The sequence below is a fragment of the Bombus affinis genome, chromosome 11 (genome assembly GCF_024516045.1).
Source record: "Bombus affinis isolate iyBomAffi1 chromosome 11, iyBomAffi1.2, whole genome shotgun sequence".
Lineage (NCBI taxonomy): Eukaryota > Metazoa > Arthropoda > Insecta > Hymenoptera > Apidae > Bombus > Bombus affinis.
In genome coordinates, this window is record NC_066354.1 from 7,400,250 (window position 1) to 7,419,253 (window position 19,004).

The 19,004-nt window shown below is 30.6% G+C and overlaps 6 protein-coding genes across 6 annotated transcripts; 2 read left to right on the forward strand and 4 right to left on the reverse strand.

Moving 5' to 3' along the window:
- Positions 1 to 291: 291 nt before the first annotated feature.
- On the forward strand, positions 292 to 9,437 carry LOC126922323 (uncharacterized). The gene is made up of 15 exons (XM_050734804.1): positions 292 to 693; positions 753 to 1,051; positions 1,119 to 1,304; positions 1,363 to 1,648; positions 1,719 to 2,096; positions 2,173 to 3,699; positions 3,978 to 4,148; positions 5,793 to 6,349; positions 6,423 to 6,620; positions 6,700 to 6,864; positions 7,503 to 7,724; positions 7,789 to 8,052; positions 8,140 to 8,262; positions 8,381 to 8,525; positions 8,673 to 9,437. The coding sequence occupies exons 1-15, from the start codon at positions 586 to 588 to the stop codon at positions 9,120 to 9,122; spliced, it is 5,079 nt and encodes a 1,692-aa protein (XP_050590761.1). The 5' UTR covers positions 292 to 585; the 3' UTR covers positions 9,123 to 9,437.
- Positions 3,861 to 4,905, reverse strand: LOC126921936 (ubiquinone biosynthesis monooxygenase COQ6, mitochondrial-like). The gene is made up of 3 exons (XM_050734021.1): positions 4,382 to 4,905; positions 4,084 to 4,274; positions 3,861 to 4,002 (listed from the first exon to the last, which is right to left on the reverse strand). The coding sequence occupies exons 1-3, from the start codon at positions 4,602 to 4,604 to the stop codon at positions 4,000 to 4,002; spliced, it is 417 nt and encodes a 138-aa protein (XP_050589978.1). The 5' UTR covers positions 4,605 to 4,905; the 3' UTR covers positions 3,861 to 3,999.
- Positions 9,435 to 14,339, reverse strand: LOC126922324 (uncharacterized). The gene is made up of 8 exons (XM_050734805.1): positions 14,100 to 14,339; positions 13,247 to 13,672; positions 12,456 to 13,163; positions 11,353 to 11,535; positions 10,704 to 10,879; positions 10,306 to 10,615; positions 9,962 to 10,233; positions 9,435 to 9,871 (listed from the first exon to the last, which is right to left on the reverse strand). Exons 1-8 carry the CDS (start codon positions 14,155 to 14,157, stop codon positions 9,524 to 9,526), a joined length of 2,481 nt encoding a protein of 826 aa, XP_050590762.1. The 5' UTR covers positions 14,158 to 14,339; the 3' UTR covers positions 9,435 to 9,523.
- Positions 14,340 to 14,564: 225 nt separating this feature from the next.
- LOC126921939 (uncharacterized) lies at positions 14,565 to 15,607 on the forward strand. The gene is made up of 2 exons (XM_050734024.1): positions 14,565 to 15,074; positions 15,169 to 15,607. Exons 1-2 carry the CDS (start codon positions 14,988 to 14,990, stop codon positions 15,442 to 15,444), a joined length of 363 nt encoding a protein of 120 aa, XP_050589981.1. The 5' UTR covers positions 14,565 to 14,987; the 3' UTR covers positions 15,445 to 15,607.
- LOC126922325 (replication stress response regulator SDE2) lies at positions 15,596 to 16,786 on the reverse strand. Its single transcript, XM_050734806.1, has 4 exons — positions 16,682 to 16,786; positions 16,073 to 16,586; positions 15,707 to 15,858; positions 15,596 to 15,640 (listed from the first exon to the last, which is right to left on the reverse strand). The coding sequence occupies exons 1-4, from the start codon at positions 16,784 to 16,786 to the stop codon at positions 15,596 to 15,598; spliced, it is 816 nt and encodes a 271-aa protein (XP_050590763.1).
- On the reverse strand, positions 16,557 to 18,671 carry LOC126921923 (ataxin-7-like protein 3). The gene is made up of 3 exons (XM_050733991.1): positions 18,202 to 18,671; positions 16,682 to 18,010; positions 16,557 to 16,601 (listed from the first exon to the last, which is right to left on the reverse strand). The coding sequence occupies exons 1-2, from the start codon at positions 18,416 to 18,418 to the stop codon at positions 17,238 to 17,240; spliced, it is 990 nt and encodes a 329-aa protein (XP_050589948.1). The 5' UTR covers positions 18,419 to 18,671; the 3' UTR covers positions 16,557 to 16,601; positions 16,682 to 17,237.
- Between the last annotated feature and the right edge of the window lie 333 nt (positions 18,672 to 19,004).

Here is a 19,004-nt window from a genome sequence, read left to right on the forward strand (position 1 = left end):
AGTTTTCTAAAAAATTGCCTTCAATAAAATTATAATATTTTTGTACATTTTTATTTATTTATCACAAATTGTATATTTTTTATATGCATAATAGTTTTACGTTAAATTAAAAATAAGTCCTGAAAACAGCTTAAGAAATGAAAAAACTGTTTAACTTGATCTGTTGATTTATATGTAATAAATGCAAAGTACAATCTTGTCTTCAAAGGATGATGTTATCTATTATACACAGAAATATATTCTGAAAGTGAAGTTATATGAAAATAAAAATTTTATATTCTACTTATATTAACAGAAGAAATGTTGTAAAAGAAAGAATCTAATAATTTAGAACTTTATCTTGCTATACATATATGTTAAGAAGTAGTCAGAGCTAAATATATGCCAGTTCTGTTTTATAAACACCAAAGAACATGTGTGGTCCTGTTTCAAACCATACTGGCAACTGAAAATAGTTTTTAAGTGCTTGAAACTGAAGATATATAGCATAAATTTTGTATGTAGTAAAATTAGGAGCAAAAATATAATTAATGTTCTACTATTTACTAAGTGTCAACAGAAAAGTAAAAAGATATTTAAAACAAAATGTCAATTTTAAACAACAAACCATTACTAAATAAATTTTTGAACAATCATAATTTTCAAGAAGGATCAAATATCATGTCGTTATCTTCTACTGTTAATAATTATATAGTAAGTATGAATTGATAATATAAGTTTGGTTGCTATTTATTAAATGTCAATAATTCTAGGATGATTGTGAAGATATTTGGATGAACGACATGGAAGAAGATAGTATAAGTTCTGAGTACAGTTCTGAGCCTGTTATATGTCATATAAAAGAGAGACAAATAACAAATCAACAACCATGGAATACAGAGGAAATTATTTTAGCTCTATCTGATCTTCCAGCAGGAAAGCATGCACTTTCTGTTATTCCTACCTTGCATGGAGATATTTTGGATAAAGTTTTACATGAATTTTTAAACATTGATGATAGCAAATTATCAGTGAATATTCAAAAAACTGCTACATCTTCATTTTCAACTGGGTACATTAATTATTAGTCACAATAATAAAAATTATAATAAATATAATTCAATCTCTGTTTAATATAGATGTATACAAAATACGTTATTGAATATTGAAAATGAAGCAGCTTTAAACACAACTGCACTACAACTTTTCCTGAGATGGCCAAATACTTGTCTCCTAGTTTCTTGTTATTTAAGTCATGTAAATGTGGTCAAAGCTTTACTAAAAAGTAAAAATGCAATTATTTCAGCTAGAGATAGTGATGGCAGGTATGTAAAAGATAATAGGAAAGTCTAATTCCAAAATATGAATCCATTCATTTTATAGGACACCATTACATTTAGCTGCTTGTACAGCTTCGTTAACAATTTTGGAAGAATTACTGAAACATGGAGCAAATCCATGTGAATGGGATTTTGGTAAAAAATATACACCTTTGCATTATGCTGCTGCTACTGGAGACCTTGCTTGTGTTAAATGTTTAATAAAATCACAAGCAGATGTAAATGCTGGAATACATGGAAAAAGCCCTCTTTACTATGCTGTATTAAATAATGCAGCAGATTGTGTCAAAGCTTTATTAGAAGCAGGTGCCTCTCCTAACAACCCACAGGTTTTTACTCATGAATACTAAAATATTTCTAATTATTTAGATTTAATATTTAGATATGACAATTAAATAGGTTTACACAGAAACACCATTGCATGTAGCAGCTGGTTTGGGTTCTGTTATGTGCACAAAACTATTGTTAACTTATGGAGCAGATGTAAGATTTCGGTTTGGTTCTATGAAATCTACACCATTACATCTAGCAGCTGAAGAAGGTAGTGCTGAATGTACAAAGTTGCTATTAGATGCTGGGGCAGAATGCGAAGCAAAAAATGCAAGGGGACAAACACCAATGCACTTAGCAGTTTTGTCTCAATCTATGGAAACATTAGATGTGCTTCTGAATATTGGAGCAAAAGTTAACATCGAAGACAATGATGGCCGTACTCCATTACATGCTGCAGTTACAAAATCTGCTAGAGGAATCGAATTGGTGAAAATTTTATTACAGGTTCATTTACTCTTTAAGAATACTACATAAAATATATGTAACTATCCATAACTACATAATTTCTTTATCATAATAGGCTGGTGCTTTAGTCAACAAAGCAGACAAATTTGGTTATACACCTTTACATATTGCAGCGTTAAATGAAAATTCACCAACAGTAATAATGTTACTGTCAAAAGGAGCAGATCTCACTGCTAGAACAAAGGGTGGTATATCTGCGTTAAGTTTTATTGTGCGCAGAACTCCAGATGTATTACCACGATTTATCTCACGCTTGGATCAAGCAATTTCTTTACATGATCATGAGTTAGGTGATGTTGATTGTGAATTAAGATTAGATTTTAGACCATTAGTGTCAGGTGGCAGAGGAGAAACAAATTTGATGCTATGTTTGGTGGAATCTGGACAAAGACATATATTGAAACATCCTTTGTGTGAGAGTTTCCTTTATTTAAAATGGTTAAGAATTCGCAAATTTTTCTTATTAAGTTTGATATTCCATTCCATATTTGTTGCATTTTTTACGGCATATATTGTAGTTGAAAAATTCAGAGGAATAGTTTTTTGGCCAGTACTAATATTTACTATCACAATAGCTGGTAAAGAACTTTTTCAAATGGCTCATGGTATATGCAGTTATATTAAAAGATGGGAAAATTGGCTTCAATGGAGTGTTGTATTACTATCAAGTATTGTATTAAATATGCCAAAACATTGTCCTGGATGGCAATGTCATGGTTGGCAACATCATGTAGCTGCTGTGAGTATTTTATTAATTTGGATAGTATTAATGATGGTGGTTGGAAAATTTCCAATGTTTGGCCTTTATATCCAAATGTTTACTCAAGTATCAATTAACTTTTTTAAATTTCTTGGTGCCTACATATTTCTTATAATAGGGTTTTCTTTAGGTTTCAATGTATTACTTAAAAATGATTCATTTAAATATCCATTAATTGCTTTGTTGAAAAGTATTGTGATGATGTCTGGAGAATTAGAATTTGAAGATATATTCATTAGTACAGAAGCACCAATTGAATATTCTGGTACTGCGCACTTCATGTTTCTAAGTTTTGTCATTTTAGTAACAGTAATTTTGGCAAATTTAATGATGGGTCTTGCAGTGTCAGATATACAAGAATTAAGAAGATGTGCTGGATTGGATGGATTAGTACGCAGAGCAGAATTAGTAGCACACTTGGAACACATGTTATTTTCCAAACTTTTAGACCATGCACCAAATGCTATAATGAAAGCATGCAGACGGGGTGCGCTTCTGTTACATCCACCTCATTATTGTGCAATTTATATTCGTCCTAATGACCCCCGTGAGAAACGTTTACCACAAGAATTAATAAAAGCTATCTATCGCTTAGTAATTGAAAGAAAACATAGGAATGTGAAAACAAAAGGAACATCAATATATAATGCATATAATATAGGAATGGATACTTCTAGATTAAATCGACTTTATAGTAGTACTTCCACTGATAATAATCAACAATTGAATGAATTAGCTGCAGAACTAAAAAGATGTTCTTTCAATATTGCTACACGTTTGGATATGTTAACTAATAGAGTCGAAAGTATTGTAAGAGAGAGTAATAACTCACTATAATGTATAGTATTTAAACCATTTAAATTATGAGTATTATTTACTTACCAATAACTTAGCCTTATATCTTGTTCCATCTTCTAATTGTATTTCTGCATTTTCTTCTGGTATTTTAGGTAATTTAATATTTTCAACTTTAGAGTTATAAATTACGTTTACATTTTCTTTATTTATCAACTGTTTATTGACTGCATGTAATAATAGATCATTTTCAACTATATAAGCAATTTCTTCATTCAAGTAATCTTCATTAAATACTATCATAGCATCAGAGCATGCATCCCAAACCTACTACAAATTTCATATTTAATTGCAATATTTGGAACATTACTGTGAAACTGTTGTTTGTTACTATTATCAATGTTTCAATACCTGCATTTTTCGCACAGTACAATAACGTGTTGCTGCAATGTGTTGCCAAGCTCCTATGCTTGAAAGTAAGGTACGTGTTTGTTGATTTAAAGCAACCACACGATTGGAATATTCTTCTTGAAATTTATATTCGAATTGTTTACCACTTTCCAACAAAAGAATCTTCTTACATTCAAGTTTCCTATTATTTGCTATTGCAAGACGTAAAGAAACATTCATCAAGTATGTTATTTATCAAATCTTTGGTAAACACTAAAAATATTGTTATATATGATTATAAATAAGTAAAAAAGTTAACCTATTGCACATGCAAGTGTGGTTCCAACCATACCACCTCCAGTAATAATAATATCATAATTTTCATGGTTTTGGGCAGAGATAGAATAATTTCTCGTCACTAGCATTGATCCATTAGGAATAACATATTTATATCTTTTTAAAGCTGATGATAAAACATCAAAATATGTTACCGTTTTCATAAAAGTCGCCATTTTCCTTTTATTTATATACTCTAAATACATATAATTTATAACGCAGAATGAAATTACTTTAAAATAAATCACATCAAAAATATATTAAATACAAATCTTTTTCAATTTCACTTAATCCATAAAATTATTTTATTTATACAGTTATTTTAATAGAATTATTTGAATTCTTTAATTATTTAAATGTGTTATTTTAATCAGTATCTTGGTACATAGTTTTATCCAGATCATTTAATACTTGTCATATTAACAAATTTTGTAATGCTTTATTTTATTGAAATCTGCATATGAAAACGCTTCGTATCATTTTATGACAAATAATGGCATAACAAAACGTTTTAGTATTCATATATATTTTAGTAATAATAATCTATTATTTGATATTTAGTAATAGTAAATTTTAAATGATGATATTTTTTTCTGATATAGTATAATGTTTGAAATGTATATAAATGAATTCTTTGAAATTCGTATAAAATGAAACTCGTATAATTCAGAATGTGTGATTGAAATTTATATAATTGTAATTATTAATATATTCATACAGCAACTTCAATTATTTCTGTAAACAATAAATTACTTATTTTTTCTAATTTAAATGTTAATACGTTTAATTTTATTAATTTTTAACTAATTATTGTAAAAAGATCTTTATTAGTGTAACATTTTATTCACCATGGTGATGAATATAACGAGGTTATATTGATCTTTTCCAGGAGTTGTTGTGTGAACCGATTAGAACCTTATAAAGAACCAGACTCAAATTTCAGGAAATTTAACAAATGTATTATATAATAAATACAAATTAATAATATATACAATTAAATTACAATTTTTTATTTCTGATTTTTAAACCTATGTATAGTTAAATAAATAAATATCGTTAATATTCCATCATAAAATTCAAAGGTAAGTATTAAGGTTTATTTATGTGTGTGTGTGTGTGTGTGTGTGTTTGTAGAAATGATTTATAATAATTTATCTTAAATATATATAATAATTTGTCTTATAAGTTATATTGATTCATTCATTCAAATATTAAAATTAAAGTTAAATAATAAAATTAAATTTTTGAATACAACAAACTAGTATACACTTAAAATATGTTTTGTTCAACGTTAGAGAAAGAAATTGATAAATAAGCAATCGTATATCAAATAAAATTTATTAATTTTGACTTAAAACATAAATATAATAGTACAAATTTATTTGTTATAATAGGCAATGACAGAGCACAGAGGTATGTCTTTTTACAATTCTTGTATAAAAGTTCCAGTAGATCCTTACAGTGGGCAACCAATTCCTTCTTATGAACGCATTGGATCTAAAAAAGACAAAGAAGATAATAATCTTTATAATAAACATAAAATAAATCTTATGAAAGGTGATCAACTTATTAGTGAATCTGGAATATCAAGTCCTACAGAAATTATGGACAACTTTTTAGAATTTTTGGACAGTATACCAAACTATGATCAAGTTTATCATTTATCAAATGAGCAGTTTAAGCAAAAAGTTGATTACTTAAAAAGGAAACAAAAATTATTGTTGAAAAATTTACAAAATTCATTGATCGATCATGAAAATGCAAATGTGCCTAAATTTTCTGTACCTAAATATAATAAAAAATTAAGGATTAAAAGTAAGAATGAAATTAATGATTTAACATTAAATGGCAAAAAGTGTTACTTAGAAGAATCTCGAACTCCTAGTCCTTTACTTTTTCTTTCTAGTAAATTTAATGAACTCTCAGAAGATCAGGATCTTTTGACAAATAGGTATATATAATTATGTAGAAGCAAATTTCTTGTATTTTATTAAGGCTGTAATTATTGATATTTCCAAATGTAGTAGAAGATATGAAGAAAATGGAACAGTATGTAAGAAAAAGATATATTTGAATAATAAAAATTGGAGCACATGGAATAAATTAAGTAGCAATGATAATATTGAAAGTGATACAGACAGTATAGAAACAAGAAGTTTGCCTGCCAATATTGCAAAGGAATGGCACCCTACCGTACCTAAGCCATTTAGTTTTACTGTACGGTGAGGAACTATATTTTCTGTAACAGCAAATTAAACATTTATTCACATGAAGTTAATAATACGCTACTATATGCTTTAGAGAAGAAGCAGGAAAATATATGGCACATACTGGAATGGAGGAACAAAAATGCAAAAATTTAAAAAGTAATAAGAAAAGTCTGCGTAGAAAACGACGTGTGAGACCAATTCCGCTAACATCAAAAATTCCACTTTATGACAAATTATTGGCTGAAAAGGAAGAACGGTTTGTGTTTATTTATGTCTTTCATATATAATAATACTTTTCGTTTTTATCAATATACAGGATGGTCTACCTAACTTTATTACTTGCAATATCTCACTTGTTTTCTATAATATTTAGAAATGTTTCAAGTATATAAGAGAGACATAATTTGATATGATTAGTTTTTTCATAGGTGAACATAACGTATTAGTTTTTTCATAGGTGAGGACATGTGAAGGTCATCGATATTTTTTAAATAGAATCACATATTTTTTAATACATTAATTAATTCATTTGGACATTCGCTACAAAAAAGTATACATCTATGTATGTTGAAAAGTTCGTTTGTTTAATTTTGAAGATATTTTAATGTTTATTTTGTAAAAGCTGTTGTATGAGAAACAAGAAAAACAAATACAAAAGTACCACTTTACATTCTTCCTTGTCTTTCATTTCATTTAAAAAAAAAAGTTGATCTTCACATGATCTTTACACGCCTACGTAGAGAATAATTAATAACATTAGAATATGTCCCTCTTGAAGGCATTGAAATTTTATTTGAAATATTTTCCAATATAATTCATAGTATCGAATATATTTCGGCTTTAATTCTATGTATAGTAATAAATCTACAGTTATCACGAGCATTTATCTTTTAGGAGTCGTATAATCCGTGAAGAAAGTGCGTTAAATTTAATGTCCCAGGTACGTCCTTTTAGGCTCGAATGTGATCGTCGAGCTTGGCGATTTTTAGCAAGATCTAGCCCAGAAATTCGTAGCAAAAGTGTTAACATGAATACGAAGTTTAAGGCTAAACCAGTACCAAAGAATCTTTTCAGCACAGAAATATACGACCGTATGCTCGAAGACGAATATTACAGGTCAATACAGTATATACAGTTCTCGTCCTATATTCGATTAACTAAAAAGCAGCACAATTTTCAGGCAGTTACAAAAACAGTTAAGAGCAGCGCAATTAATGAAGTCATCGTCTTTACCGCCATCAATGGCTAGACGAGAACGCGTTAAATCTGCGTGCACACGTTTACAGAACACAGTTAAAAATTGCAACGAAGACGTTAAAGATAAGAATGTTTCGCAACTGTCAGATAATAATTTAACGCCACTAGAAACACATAAACCAACGATGCCTATTTTGCCAATACGAGGAAATAATTTAGCAGCAATTTTAAGATGTCAAGTATCACGGTATAACACATAATATAACAAATACATATGTGTCTTTGATTTATATTATAAGGGAAGAAAATGATTGCACTTGTATTTATATTATAGAGAAAAATTGGAACGTGAAATAAGGGAAAAAATGGAAGAAAGACGTCGAGAACAAACAGCAAAAATTAGACAATCTTTGATTGGACGTAATCCAGTATGGCGAGCTTTGAGATCTGCTGCGAGGTGCGATTTTTAAAAATAAATACTTATTTGCTTGTTTTCTTCAATGGGGTGTTGTGCGATAGTAAAGATTAGAAATTACTCTTTATATTGTTATGACTACATAAATTTCAATTGTAAGGCACGAGCACGAAAGAGATCTTAGTATTCGAACTTTACTCCGTCGCGATGAAGCGCGTGAACAAGAGGAACGTCATCGATTGCAGATGGAAATGATGCTGGATCGCGTAACACAAATACCAACACTTTTTGAACGTCATTCTCAGGTGCATAAAATTTATTTTTTTTTTTTTTTTGGGAGGAGAGAATTTAAGATAAACTACTGTCATTATTATTATTACCACTATTATTGCTAATAATAATAATAATTATAAATATCGAGGAAGTAATCACTTATGACAATATCCTTGTAGAGTTATCAGTCGTTGACACAAGGACAACAGAATGTTAGTTGTTCAAAAATGTTGCAACAAAAGAAAAAGAAAAAGCAATATAGACAAGCATTGAATACTGTAAATTCGTATATAAATTACGAAAACATTTCTAGATCGGATTCCGGATCGTCAACTAGTTCGTCGCATACTTTCTTATCAGCGAGTCAGTCTTTAAATTCATCTAATACGTCTATATCGCAATCATCTGAAAAGTCGATAACTAAATCTCAAGTTTCACTTTCGAAAAGAAAAGGAGATCGTAGTCAATTGAAAGTCTCTATAAATGAAACCGCAGAGCTGATCGAAGATAAAAATAAAAACGATAAATTATGTGATAATGAATGTTTAATCTCTATCGATGATCGGAATGAAAATGCGACACAGAGCAACAAATATAATACAGAGAGAAGGTTATCAGCTGTTCATTAAGCAATTTGACAACTATTAATTGGAATTAATCGTAATCAGATGGTGACTGAAAACCTTAAAGTGATTACATACATGTATAATATAAGAGGAACATGTACGGGAAACATATGTCTTTTTTCTTTATCTTTATATTTCTTCACGTATTTTACACTATATTTAAACAAAAAATAAAATCAGTAAAAATTTATTTCAATGTTATTAGGAAACAGATTGAAACGGTACGAACTATACGATACAAATAATTAGACTTATGTATAATCTTAATACAATATTTATAGCAGAAAAAGAATTTATAAATAAAGCGCTTTGAAATTACCAGATTAATTTTTATTCGATGTTTAAAAAATCAATTCTTAATTTTAAAAATATTAACAACAATTTCAATATTATGTGTGTATATTTTATGCCCTGATAGTATCTAAAATCCAATCTAGGTAATACACAATCTTTGTATAAACTCCAGGTGTTCCTGTCATACCACACATGCGAGGTCCAAAACTGACAACTCCATATTGAATGAATTTTAAATTATGGCTATAATTTCCTGGAGCCTGAAGTGGCCCACCGCTATCTCCCGAACAAGAATCCATACCGCTTTTACCGCCCGCGCACATTTGCTTGTACCAAATTCGCGCCTGTCTTTCATACATTTCTGCACATTTATCTGTGGCTATTAATTGTAACTGAACCTGCAGCAAGTCCGGACTGTGTGGTCCACGTTCAGTTGCGCCCCAACCCGTTACTATTACCTATCATAAAACGTAAGAATCATCAGTATCTACGATTAGAAAAAAGAAAAGTGACATGGAAAAATGCTCGTGTTTTACTATCGCATTTACTTTTTTTCTAGTCAAAGTTGCAGCTGATCCGATTGGCATACAAATAGGCCGCACATTTTGTGGTCTAAAATCGGCGTCCTGATCCAGTCGCAGTAAACCAATGTCATTTTGTAATTTCGCTCTTGAATATTGTGGGTGAAAGTGGGTACTTTCTATACCGATATCTTGATATCTTTCAGCGCAAACGATTTCGATACCATCTTCGTCTTTGTCACAGTCGCGCTCAGTATTCAAATTATGCTCTCCTAGTCGTACTCCGATTAATGTAAAATCTAAGATATTGATTCTGAATAAAATATTGAACCAAATGAATTCATCAGTAATACATTTTACGATCGACTTACCACTCGGTAGCATTGTAATACAATGAGCAGCGGTGAGTACATATCGTTTATTGATTAACGATCCTCCGCATTTGAATTCTGGGATTTGTTTCCCAGTATTGTAGGCGAGCAATACCATCCATGGAAAATCAAATATGCGTGTTTTGTTACCACCAAAAATCTTTTCTTGCGATATTGGGCCGCACAAATTATGATCCAGTAATGGTAAATTCGGATGATTCGTGACGTCTGGGGGATCGGGAGTAAACAACGGATTTTCTGTTGTGGTTGTGGTTGTCGTTGTGGTTGTGGATTCAGTTATTAACGAACGCTAAAATTGTAATATTTTGTCGTAACGCGTTTCATTTTATATCAGAAGAGCACAAATGTTGATCATAACGGTTGCATAAAATGTTTACCTGTTCGCAACACACTTTGGGATCTTTATTCTCAAATCCGCATTGTAAACTGATCAAATAATCATAAGTTTCCTGTGACAATGGTTTTTGTCGTTTAAGAATCTCTACAATTGGTTGACAACTGTGTATATTGATGCAAACACCAGTTTTATTCTGTGGCGTGGTACATATATCTCCTATAAAAAAAATCCATCGTTTACAGAAGTGGATTGCTCGGATTATCGAATTAGATTCAAAGTATATGTAGTGTTATTAATACTACGAAAGAAGAAACGTCGCGTGTCGTTAGTATTCAGAGTAACGTTTCATAAGTGTATCTCTCTCCAGTTGTTGTATACGGTACCGATCACAATCACAAATAAGATGCAAGTGAGATATTACGCGCGTGATATGTTAATAGAAGCTTGTTATACGTATATCAATCGAACAAAATTTTTACTTTTCAGCAGTAATGCCTATATAAATTATTTCTTTTTTCGCAATAACCACTTAATATATTAATTTTCGTTGAACAAAAATGTAAAAGAATAAGAGTAGTTTTGTATGGAGATAAATCTGTAACATGATTGTTAACATGCTTGAGAATAATTAGTAATCGTATGAGGATTATTGCTATATTGCGAGTAAGTATTTAGGAAATCCCACTCACGCGCACTGACTCCGCATAAAACCAAAATTCCGACTAAAAGTAAATGATTAATCATGTTGATTACGAAACTATCGTCAAAGCTATCGTCAAAGCTATCTTTTTCTTTTTCTTGAAACAAGTTTGAAGATTTGTATTTTTTTAACTCAGGTAATATTCGGTTACAAATTCTTTCTCGATTCCTTTACTTATTCCGCTTCTTCCGATTGAAAGCAAGAAACAACAATATTTAGAAAAATAATAAAGTCGTACTTAAGATCTTTCAAACCAGCAATGAAGCGGACAAACCAGTTTCAAAATCTGTTTACTTTTATTACTTTTGCAGAGAATGGACTCGCGCGAAGTGTCTTCAACGTACTAACTGCTGCCATCTGCTGAGTCCGAAGAGCCTTTCGATTGGAAAAAATATCTAGAGGGAAGGGGTTATAAGGAAAATGTTCTCGACTAATAGGAACGTTATATTGTATCGACAGATATCTATTAGCTTTATTGACCTATTGATAATTTCATAATGAAGTAAAGCATCGAAATAAAAATATATTTTCTTCTGCGTTATATATTTGCTGATGTTGAAATAAGTCACATATATATATATATTCATAAAATGTATTTCTGAGAGTAAGTTTCATCATTCTGACTTTGTGGGTTGGCTTATTAAGACAATTCAGGGATTTCCAATTCTAACATTGCACGCTTTACGTCATACAGAAGACGATAAGTTTCGCGGTAGACAAATCATGCCCTTGATAATTTCCGCATACTGTTTTAAAAATAACATGCACTTCGTTTATTAAGGAAAAATATAAAAATAATTGTACACGTATATCTTGCATGATGTTTGTATGACCTAGAGAATCGATAACCTCTGAAACCGATAGTTATTAGTTATATTATTGATGTAACGTAACCCTATCACTAGAGAACAAAAATAATTTTTTTTCATAAAATCAAGAACGTTATATCTTCTTTCATATTATTTAACAAATGATATATATTATATATCTTTTAATTCACCTTCCTTTCATCGTTGCGCGTATGCGTTTACAATTTTACACGTATAAAGATTAGATGGAGATTGGACGAATAATTTCAATATAGATATCAAGGTCTCATTTTGCTGAGTATCCAGGGTACAAAATCAATTACTCTGGTATAAACGCCAGGCCATCCAGGCATACCGCAAGGTGATGGTCCAAAGGAAACAACACCAACAGCTACCCATCTAGCGCTACCATTCTGATCTCGTTCTACAGCCATTAAAGATCCACCAGAATCTCCTCTACACGAATCTTTACCCTTTTGTCCACCGGCACAAATCTGCCCGTAACCCAACGCCACTCCTACGTTTCCATAAGTCATCTGGCATTGTACTTCGTCAACTATAGGCAACGTAAGTTTTAGCTTTATGTTCGACGATGAACCGTTCTCTGTCTTTCCCCAGCCGGCAACAGATAGCCTTTGTCCGAGAGAAGCATTTGGTGGCAGACAAATAGGTTTTATGTAATTGGTAAACGTAACATCACGGGACAATCTTAGCAGAGCGATATCATATTTCTGATCTCTTGATCGTGGCCGGTAATTCTCATGAGCAATTTGTTCTTCGATTTCAACCGACACGATTTCGTCCGCGCAAATTTGGCTGTTTTCATCGTCCTTAATGCAATCAGGATTGGTATCGGTATTGTATTCGCCTAAACGGACACTTCGCAGTCGCCATGTACTTGGTATATCTTTGCCTTTGACACAATGAGCTGCCGTTAGAACATAACGCTGACTTATAAGGACTCCACCACAAGCTGTATACATTCCATTTACTGAAAAATATAATTTTATTTTAATTATTTCCGTGTTTGCGTTAACTACTTTTAGAGCATCCTATCTGTTTTTAACTTCTTACATGTAAGGTATTCCAAGAGTGTCATCCATGGATATTCGTCGAGACCTGCGCGTTCTCCACCGACGATCCTTTGAGTTAAATCTTTGCCGCATTCAGTAGGAAGCAAAGGATTGTTAAAAATATCGTATTGTAGATTTTGATTGTTGGTATTTTGTTGCCAAGAATTCGAATTTATTCCGGTGTTATCATCAATACGAGATTCATTGCTCCGAGTTGCTGTATTGATATTTCCGTTTTGTATAGGGCAACATACTCGAGGGTTGTCAGGACTATCGAAACCGCACTGTAATTGTCTTAATATATCTATTATTTGTGGTGTAAGGGGTCGTGTTTGAAGAATATTCAGTATTTGTGGACATTGACGTAATCCGATGCATTGACCGGATACACCATAAAGTGACACACAATTCGATTGTCCTTGAAATTCTAAAAAAGAAAGTTGTCTTTAATATATGAGAAGAAATAATTATTAACAGTTTATGCTTGCAGTAGATCGATCATAAGAATATAAATTTGCCGTAAACTGATGTCTTTGTATTTTATTCGTTATATTCGTTGAAATTAAAATACAGTGATGCGTTCCGTAGCATTGTAATTTCATGCTATTCAAAGAAACACAACACATTGAACAATTATAAATAATCTGTAATGACTACTATTCTTTGACTATTGTTCAATTTTTCATTATTGATTTTTAAATCTAACATTATAAAAACCGTCTTTGAAGCATATAGAAGAAATAAAAGCTTATAATGTTTAATAAAAGTTTATAATGAAAAAAAACTAATTCCAATCAATTAAATGTATGACTAATGTGTTACAAAATTATTTAAAAAGACAATTAATAACTTACGAGCGACTGCAACAAGCATCATAGCTTGCAAAATGCCAAAAGCAAATAACTTAATCATTTTAACGCATAAAATGATAACAGTTGTTGAGAAAAACCAAAGTATTAGATTTCACGTATAGTTTCTGAATTATTGTGGCTTTGATATGTACTTCACGAGCGATTCAGAGAGTGACATCCATCACGTTCGAGTTGAGGATGCCGACTATATAGCAAATGGTTTGTCTACAACCATGGTCAACTGCTTCTCCCACTATTTTAATATCTATCGAATATAATTATTCTTCCTTCTTTTTATTCCTTTATAAAACAATAACTTTCTCAGGCTTCGAATGATTAAAAATGTCTTTTGCTATTTCAATTATCAGTTTAATTTAAATTTTCAAACACAAATTATTTATGCTTAATCGAAAAGACATAAATAAATCATGAAAAAATTAGTCAAGTATGGCTTTAGAGGGACAGAGAGAGAAGTAGAGAAGAACACGTTTGTGTTTAATTCCAAGCGGTTTATAAATTTGTATATTATGTACATTTATAGATATAAAATGGATATATTTTAGGATATATTTTTTTTAATTTATTTTATAAGTGCACTTATATGTGTGTGTATATACATATATTATGTACAATTGCCTTATAGACATTATTACAACAGTATATTTTTCCTTATGCAGTACTATAAATAGGAGCGAAAAGCAATACATATACCAAAGATCAAGCGTCTGAAATATATCTTTTATTTTTTATTCTTCTTTGATAGGAGAAATTTTGTATTGAACAGAAGAATATCGGCTCCGATGTTCTTTAGTTTCGTTTGTACACAAAATTTTGAATCTTATATAACGATGTAATTAAATATATAAAATTTTGGAACGAAAAAGATTGAAAATGGCTGTGAAACATAATATTTGTACATTATCATTGCCTACGTTAACGGATACAGTGTCCATTAAGAAAGAGAAAGTTCGGAAAAATGTGAGATTCATTTACAAAACATCTGGTTCCTTATCTTTTAAATATATTTTAAACAGCTAAATGGAATAAATCGATAATAATTACATATTTTCAGCATATTTCGAACAAAAAGTGTAGATCTTATTATTACGTTTGCCTGGGTGCTCTGATGCATACAATAGATAAGCAAATTAAAGACAAATATACTGAAAATAATTATCTATATTTAATTGGGTCAAGATACATAAGAGATCTTTATAAATGGCTACAACATTGCAAATACAATAAAGTACTTGTAAATGACTTTTTGAAGTCGCTTATTACATCAGTAGCTTTATTTGCAATAGGAGTAAAACTATCTAACGAATTAGTTGCATGGAGGATATTTTAACCTATAGTAAAGGAGTTTTAAAAAAACGTCAACAAAGTTACCCTATGTCTATACATTTTAAACATTAAGCTTATATTTGTACAATATAACATTTAAAATATGTGTATACAAATTAATTTTATTCCTATATTCTAGTCAATAAATAAGCCTTTCAGCAGCCAAATTGATCAACTCCACAATTTGTTAATTTCATTACCTAAATACATGATCTATTACCTATATAAGTACATGATAATTCAATTTACAAGAACAATTGTCTTACTTCCATAAGTTCACGTATTGGAAGAATATGACAGTACATGATGGTAAATTCTAATATCAATTTAAAGAGCAATATTTGTAATATCATGAATATTTTTTTGATATATACAGAGTTTATCAATGTAGCCTCTGAACAGGTCATATGATCTAACACTATAAGAATTACATTACTTTATCATATCGAACAAAAATATCAAATAATTTTAGCATACATGAGAAGTTCTGTATGAATAATTTAAATCGCTTATTAATAAATTACAGTACTAAAAATGTATTTTAATTTATAAGCTCTTCAGCTATATTTAGTTTTCTTGCTTATGTTACTATTTCTTATTTCTATTATCTTTTGCTTCAGAATCTTTATTACCTTCGTCATCTTCATCAGAACTATCTAATTCATCTGAATCAATATCAAGATCTAGCAAAATTTTCTTTTTATTTGGTTTTAGTTCTGTGTCACATTTTCTTTTTATTCCAGAAGTAGCAACTTTGAAACCTTCTTCAACTGCATCTCCAACTCTTTCTGTAAGAACCGATCTTTCGCGTTCGTAAGTTTGATCTTTAAATTCGTGTCTAGGTTCAGTGCAAAGTCTTTCTAATTTTTTCTTTTTACGTTCTGCTGCTTCTTCTTCTCGTTTTCCTTGTTTCTCGATCCAAGCTTTTAGTCTTTTTTCTTCGTTGATATCACGAAGTCTGCGTCCACTTAAATCTCTACAAGCTTCACGATTTGTAGTTTTTTCGATTTGCGCTCCAATTGCTCGTAGCATGGAACCAAATCCCCCTTTCCCGCCAAACAATCGCGGTATAATGGAAATATAACCATCATGGCAAGTAACATTTTCATCTACGAGTCTCCCATTGTATACGATGTAAAAGTTTTCCTGCAACAAGTTTTACTAATCATTATTAAAATTCTTTTTCGACGTTAAACAAATTATTTTAAGGTTAGAACAACTAATACTATACGTATACATACTGCTAATCCTTCGATTTGTTCATGTAGTTCATAAATCTTCAAAGGAGTATTGGTAGTAAGAATCTGTTTTATTCCAGAAGCGGTACTTAACTGAATATTTAACATATTTATTTTGTAATGCAACTTAAAATTGCTTATTATTCTACTGAAACACTTACAGTAACTTTGCGTCAACTGAGTAATTTTTTATGAAAAATAGCGTACGTCAGTACCTATCACCATGAATTAGTAAGTAGTAATATAGGTAATATAACTCATGTTCCAGGTATTTCAAACGTAGCGCCTCCTGGTATCAAAATAACGAAACATTTAACAAAATTGAAGCATTATATTATATGTGTATGTATTGGTTACATATTATAACAATCATTATTGTATGTACGTATTTAAATTACAAGTTCTTAAAAATCTACCAAACATTGGATAGAATTAATAGATATTTTTGTGGTGGATAAATATTATTAAAGCTTTATACAATGCATAGGAACATTATTGTTACATAACTTTCCCTGTTAGAAAATTCATAAAATTAAAAAATGAATTAAACAAACTAATTTTAATCTCCTTGTGAAATGGGCGAACCGCGATCGCGTTTGGAACCTTTGCCTTTTCCTTTTGATTTTGTTTCTCGTTTTCTACTTATTGAAGATGTAGATGTGGTAGATGTTGAATCCGCTGGACTCGAGTGACTTGATCCCTCACGATCCCAACGCGCTAATGCTTCTCTTAAATTTTGTCCATCTCCTTCTTCATAGGTGTCTACATCGACATGAAGATTATCTTGACTAGGTTGTATATTGTTTCCAGATTCTAAATTTGCTCTCATTTCTTTCCTTTGATCTTCTGTATGTTGTGGACACCGCATAGATCTTGTACATAACTTTTTTGTGTGCTCTGATATTACTCCACAGATTTGTGTTAATAAAATCCTTTTATCTTCCAAGGACATATTTTCGTAATTTGATGGAGAATTCTCATTACTGCTATGAATATGTTCGCTTACAGTTTCCCCATTCCTTTGATTACTTTTTTGTTGTTTTGTTCTTTTTATACCATTACGATCTTTCCTGCGTTTACGCTTATCATTATTTAAGCTCCAATCAACATCATCATCATCATCGCTTATAACACCACTGAAGTTACTGAGATCTTTCGAATTATTTGCTATGCGTCTTGATGCAATTCTTGAACTATTTCGTCCCATGCCCATACATTTCTCTAAATGAGTTGCAAAACGACAAGCTGCAACTCCTCTATCACAATTTGGGCAATTGCATTCTTGGGATTTCTTGACAGGATGTTGTCCAAAAACATCCAATCCTGGAGAATCTTTAAGACATTTTACAATTAGATAAATTATATAAAAACAATAATCATTGTAAAAATAGCTACTTTAACATAATTTAATATACTTAAAAGTATTTGTCAAATATAAACATTTTGGTAGTAAATAAACATAACCTGATTATTGAAGTCTAGTTATTGATATCCTTAATAATATTTCTTTACCATTTACTCACCTACAATAGCGTAAGATTCGTCATCAGGTATGCCTTCTTCTACATCAGAACTACCAGTTTTTGTAGTTCGATGTACATCAAAAACAAATCCCATTAAAACCTCATCCAGGAGATCATCATAAATTTCTTTAGTCGCACCTTCCACATTCTCGTTTTTACTCATAAATTCCAGAAATCGTCTGTTTAATTCTTGAATTCTCTCTTCAGTCACGGACATTTTAAGTGTCGAGTAATCATACAATACAATCTCGTTCTGTTTACAGTGCTATGGTGATAGCTCCGCTTCGTAACGTGTGTATGTATTTCTTAGTTTTCGTTTAAGATGCGCTAATCAAATTGAAACGCTTCAAGTTAAATATGATGGTTGGTTTATTGTTATCAATATGCGCATTTTTTTCAACGAAGAAATTATTTCTCGACAAGTAAACGGTTTATAAAAACTTACTGCAATACCTGAGTTGTGACTGGCATGCATATAAGCATATATATATATATATATATAGTATAGTAGACTATATATGCGAAACGAAAGCCTATGGAATTATTCCTTACCTGTATTATCTACGGATGGTACGATCAAAACTTCACTCTAGATTTTTGTTAAAAATGTACCTATGTAATTATAATTAGTGATATTAAGGTTGAGAAAACAATTTGTGGTAATGCTACGACTTATTTGTTACTTTTCTATTGTACTCAATATTATCGATTCTATCGATAATATTATTATCGATCACTATTTAATCGTAAACATGAATGATCCTCGAGGTAAAACAGTCTCTTGTTTCTTATTTCAAGAGCAT

Bases quoted from the DNA above. Each gene is read 5' to 3' on its own strand.
- LOC126922324 (XM_050734805.1), bottom strand. From the start codon at position 14,157: ATGATTAAGTTATTTGCTTTTGGCATTTTGCAAGCTATGATGCTTGTT. The intron at 10,234-10,305 runs GTAAGTCGATCG...TCAATATCTTAG, and splicing joins TATTACAATGCTACCGAGTG to ATTTTACATTAATCGGAGTA. The intron at 9,872-9,961 runs GTAAATGCGATA...GTTTTATGATAG, and splicing joins CAACTTTGACTAGAAAAAAA to GTAATAGTAACGGGTTGGGG.
- LOC126921936 (XM_050734021.1), bottom strand. From the start codon at position 4,604: ATGTATTTAGAGTATATAAATAAAAGGAAAATGGCGACTTTTATGAAA. The intron at 4,275-4,381 runs GTTAACTTTTTT...GTCTTGCAATAG, and splicing joins CACACTTGCATGTGCAATAG to CAAATAATAGGAAACTTGAA.
- LOC126921923 (XM_050733991.1), bottom strand. From the start codon at position 18,418: ATGTCCGTGACTGAAGAGAGAATTCAAGAATTAAACAGACGATTTCTG. The intron at 18,011-18,201 runs GTGAGTAAATGG...AATGTCTTAAAG, and splicing joins CGAATCTTACGCTATTGTAG to ATTCTCCAGGATTGGATGTT.
- LOC126922325 (XM_050734806.1), bottom strand. From the start codon at position 16,786: ATGTTAAATATTCAGTTAAGTACCGCTTCTGGAATAAAACAGATTCTT. The intron at 16,587-16,681 runs GTATGTATACGT...AACTTGTTGCAG, and splicing joins AACAAATCGAAGGATTAGCA to GAAAACTTTTACATCGTATA. The intron at 15,859-16,072 runs GTAATAAAGATT...TAATTCTTATAG, and splicing joins TTCTGATGAAGATGACGAAG to TGTTAGATCATATGACCTGT.
- LOC126921939 (XM_050734024.1), top strand. From the start codon at position 14,988: ATGGCTGTGAAACATAATATTTGTACATTATCATTGCCTACGTTAACG. The intron at 15,075-15,168 runs GTGAGATTCATT...ACATATTTTCAG, and splicing joins AAGAGAAAGTTCGGAAAAAT to CATATTTCGAACAAAAAGTG.
- LOC126922323 (XM_050734804.1), top strand. From the start codon at position 586: ATGTCAATTTTAAACAACAAACCATTACTAAATAAATTTTTGAACAAT. The intron at 1,649-1,718 runs GTTTTTACTCAT...ACAATTAAATAG, and splicing joins CCTCTCCTAACAACCCACAG to GTTTACACAGAAACACCATT. The intron at 3,700-3,977 runs AATAACTCACTA...ATACTATCATAG, and splicing joins AAAGTATTGTAAGAGAGAGT to CATCAGAGCATGCATCCCAA.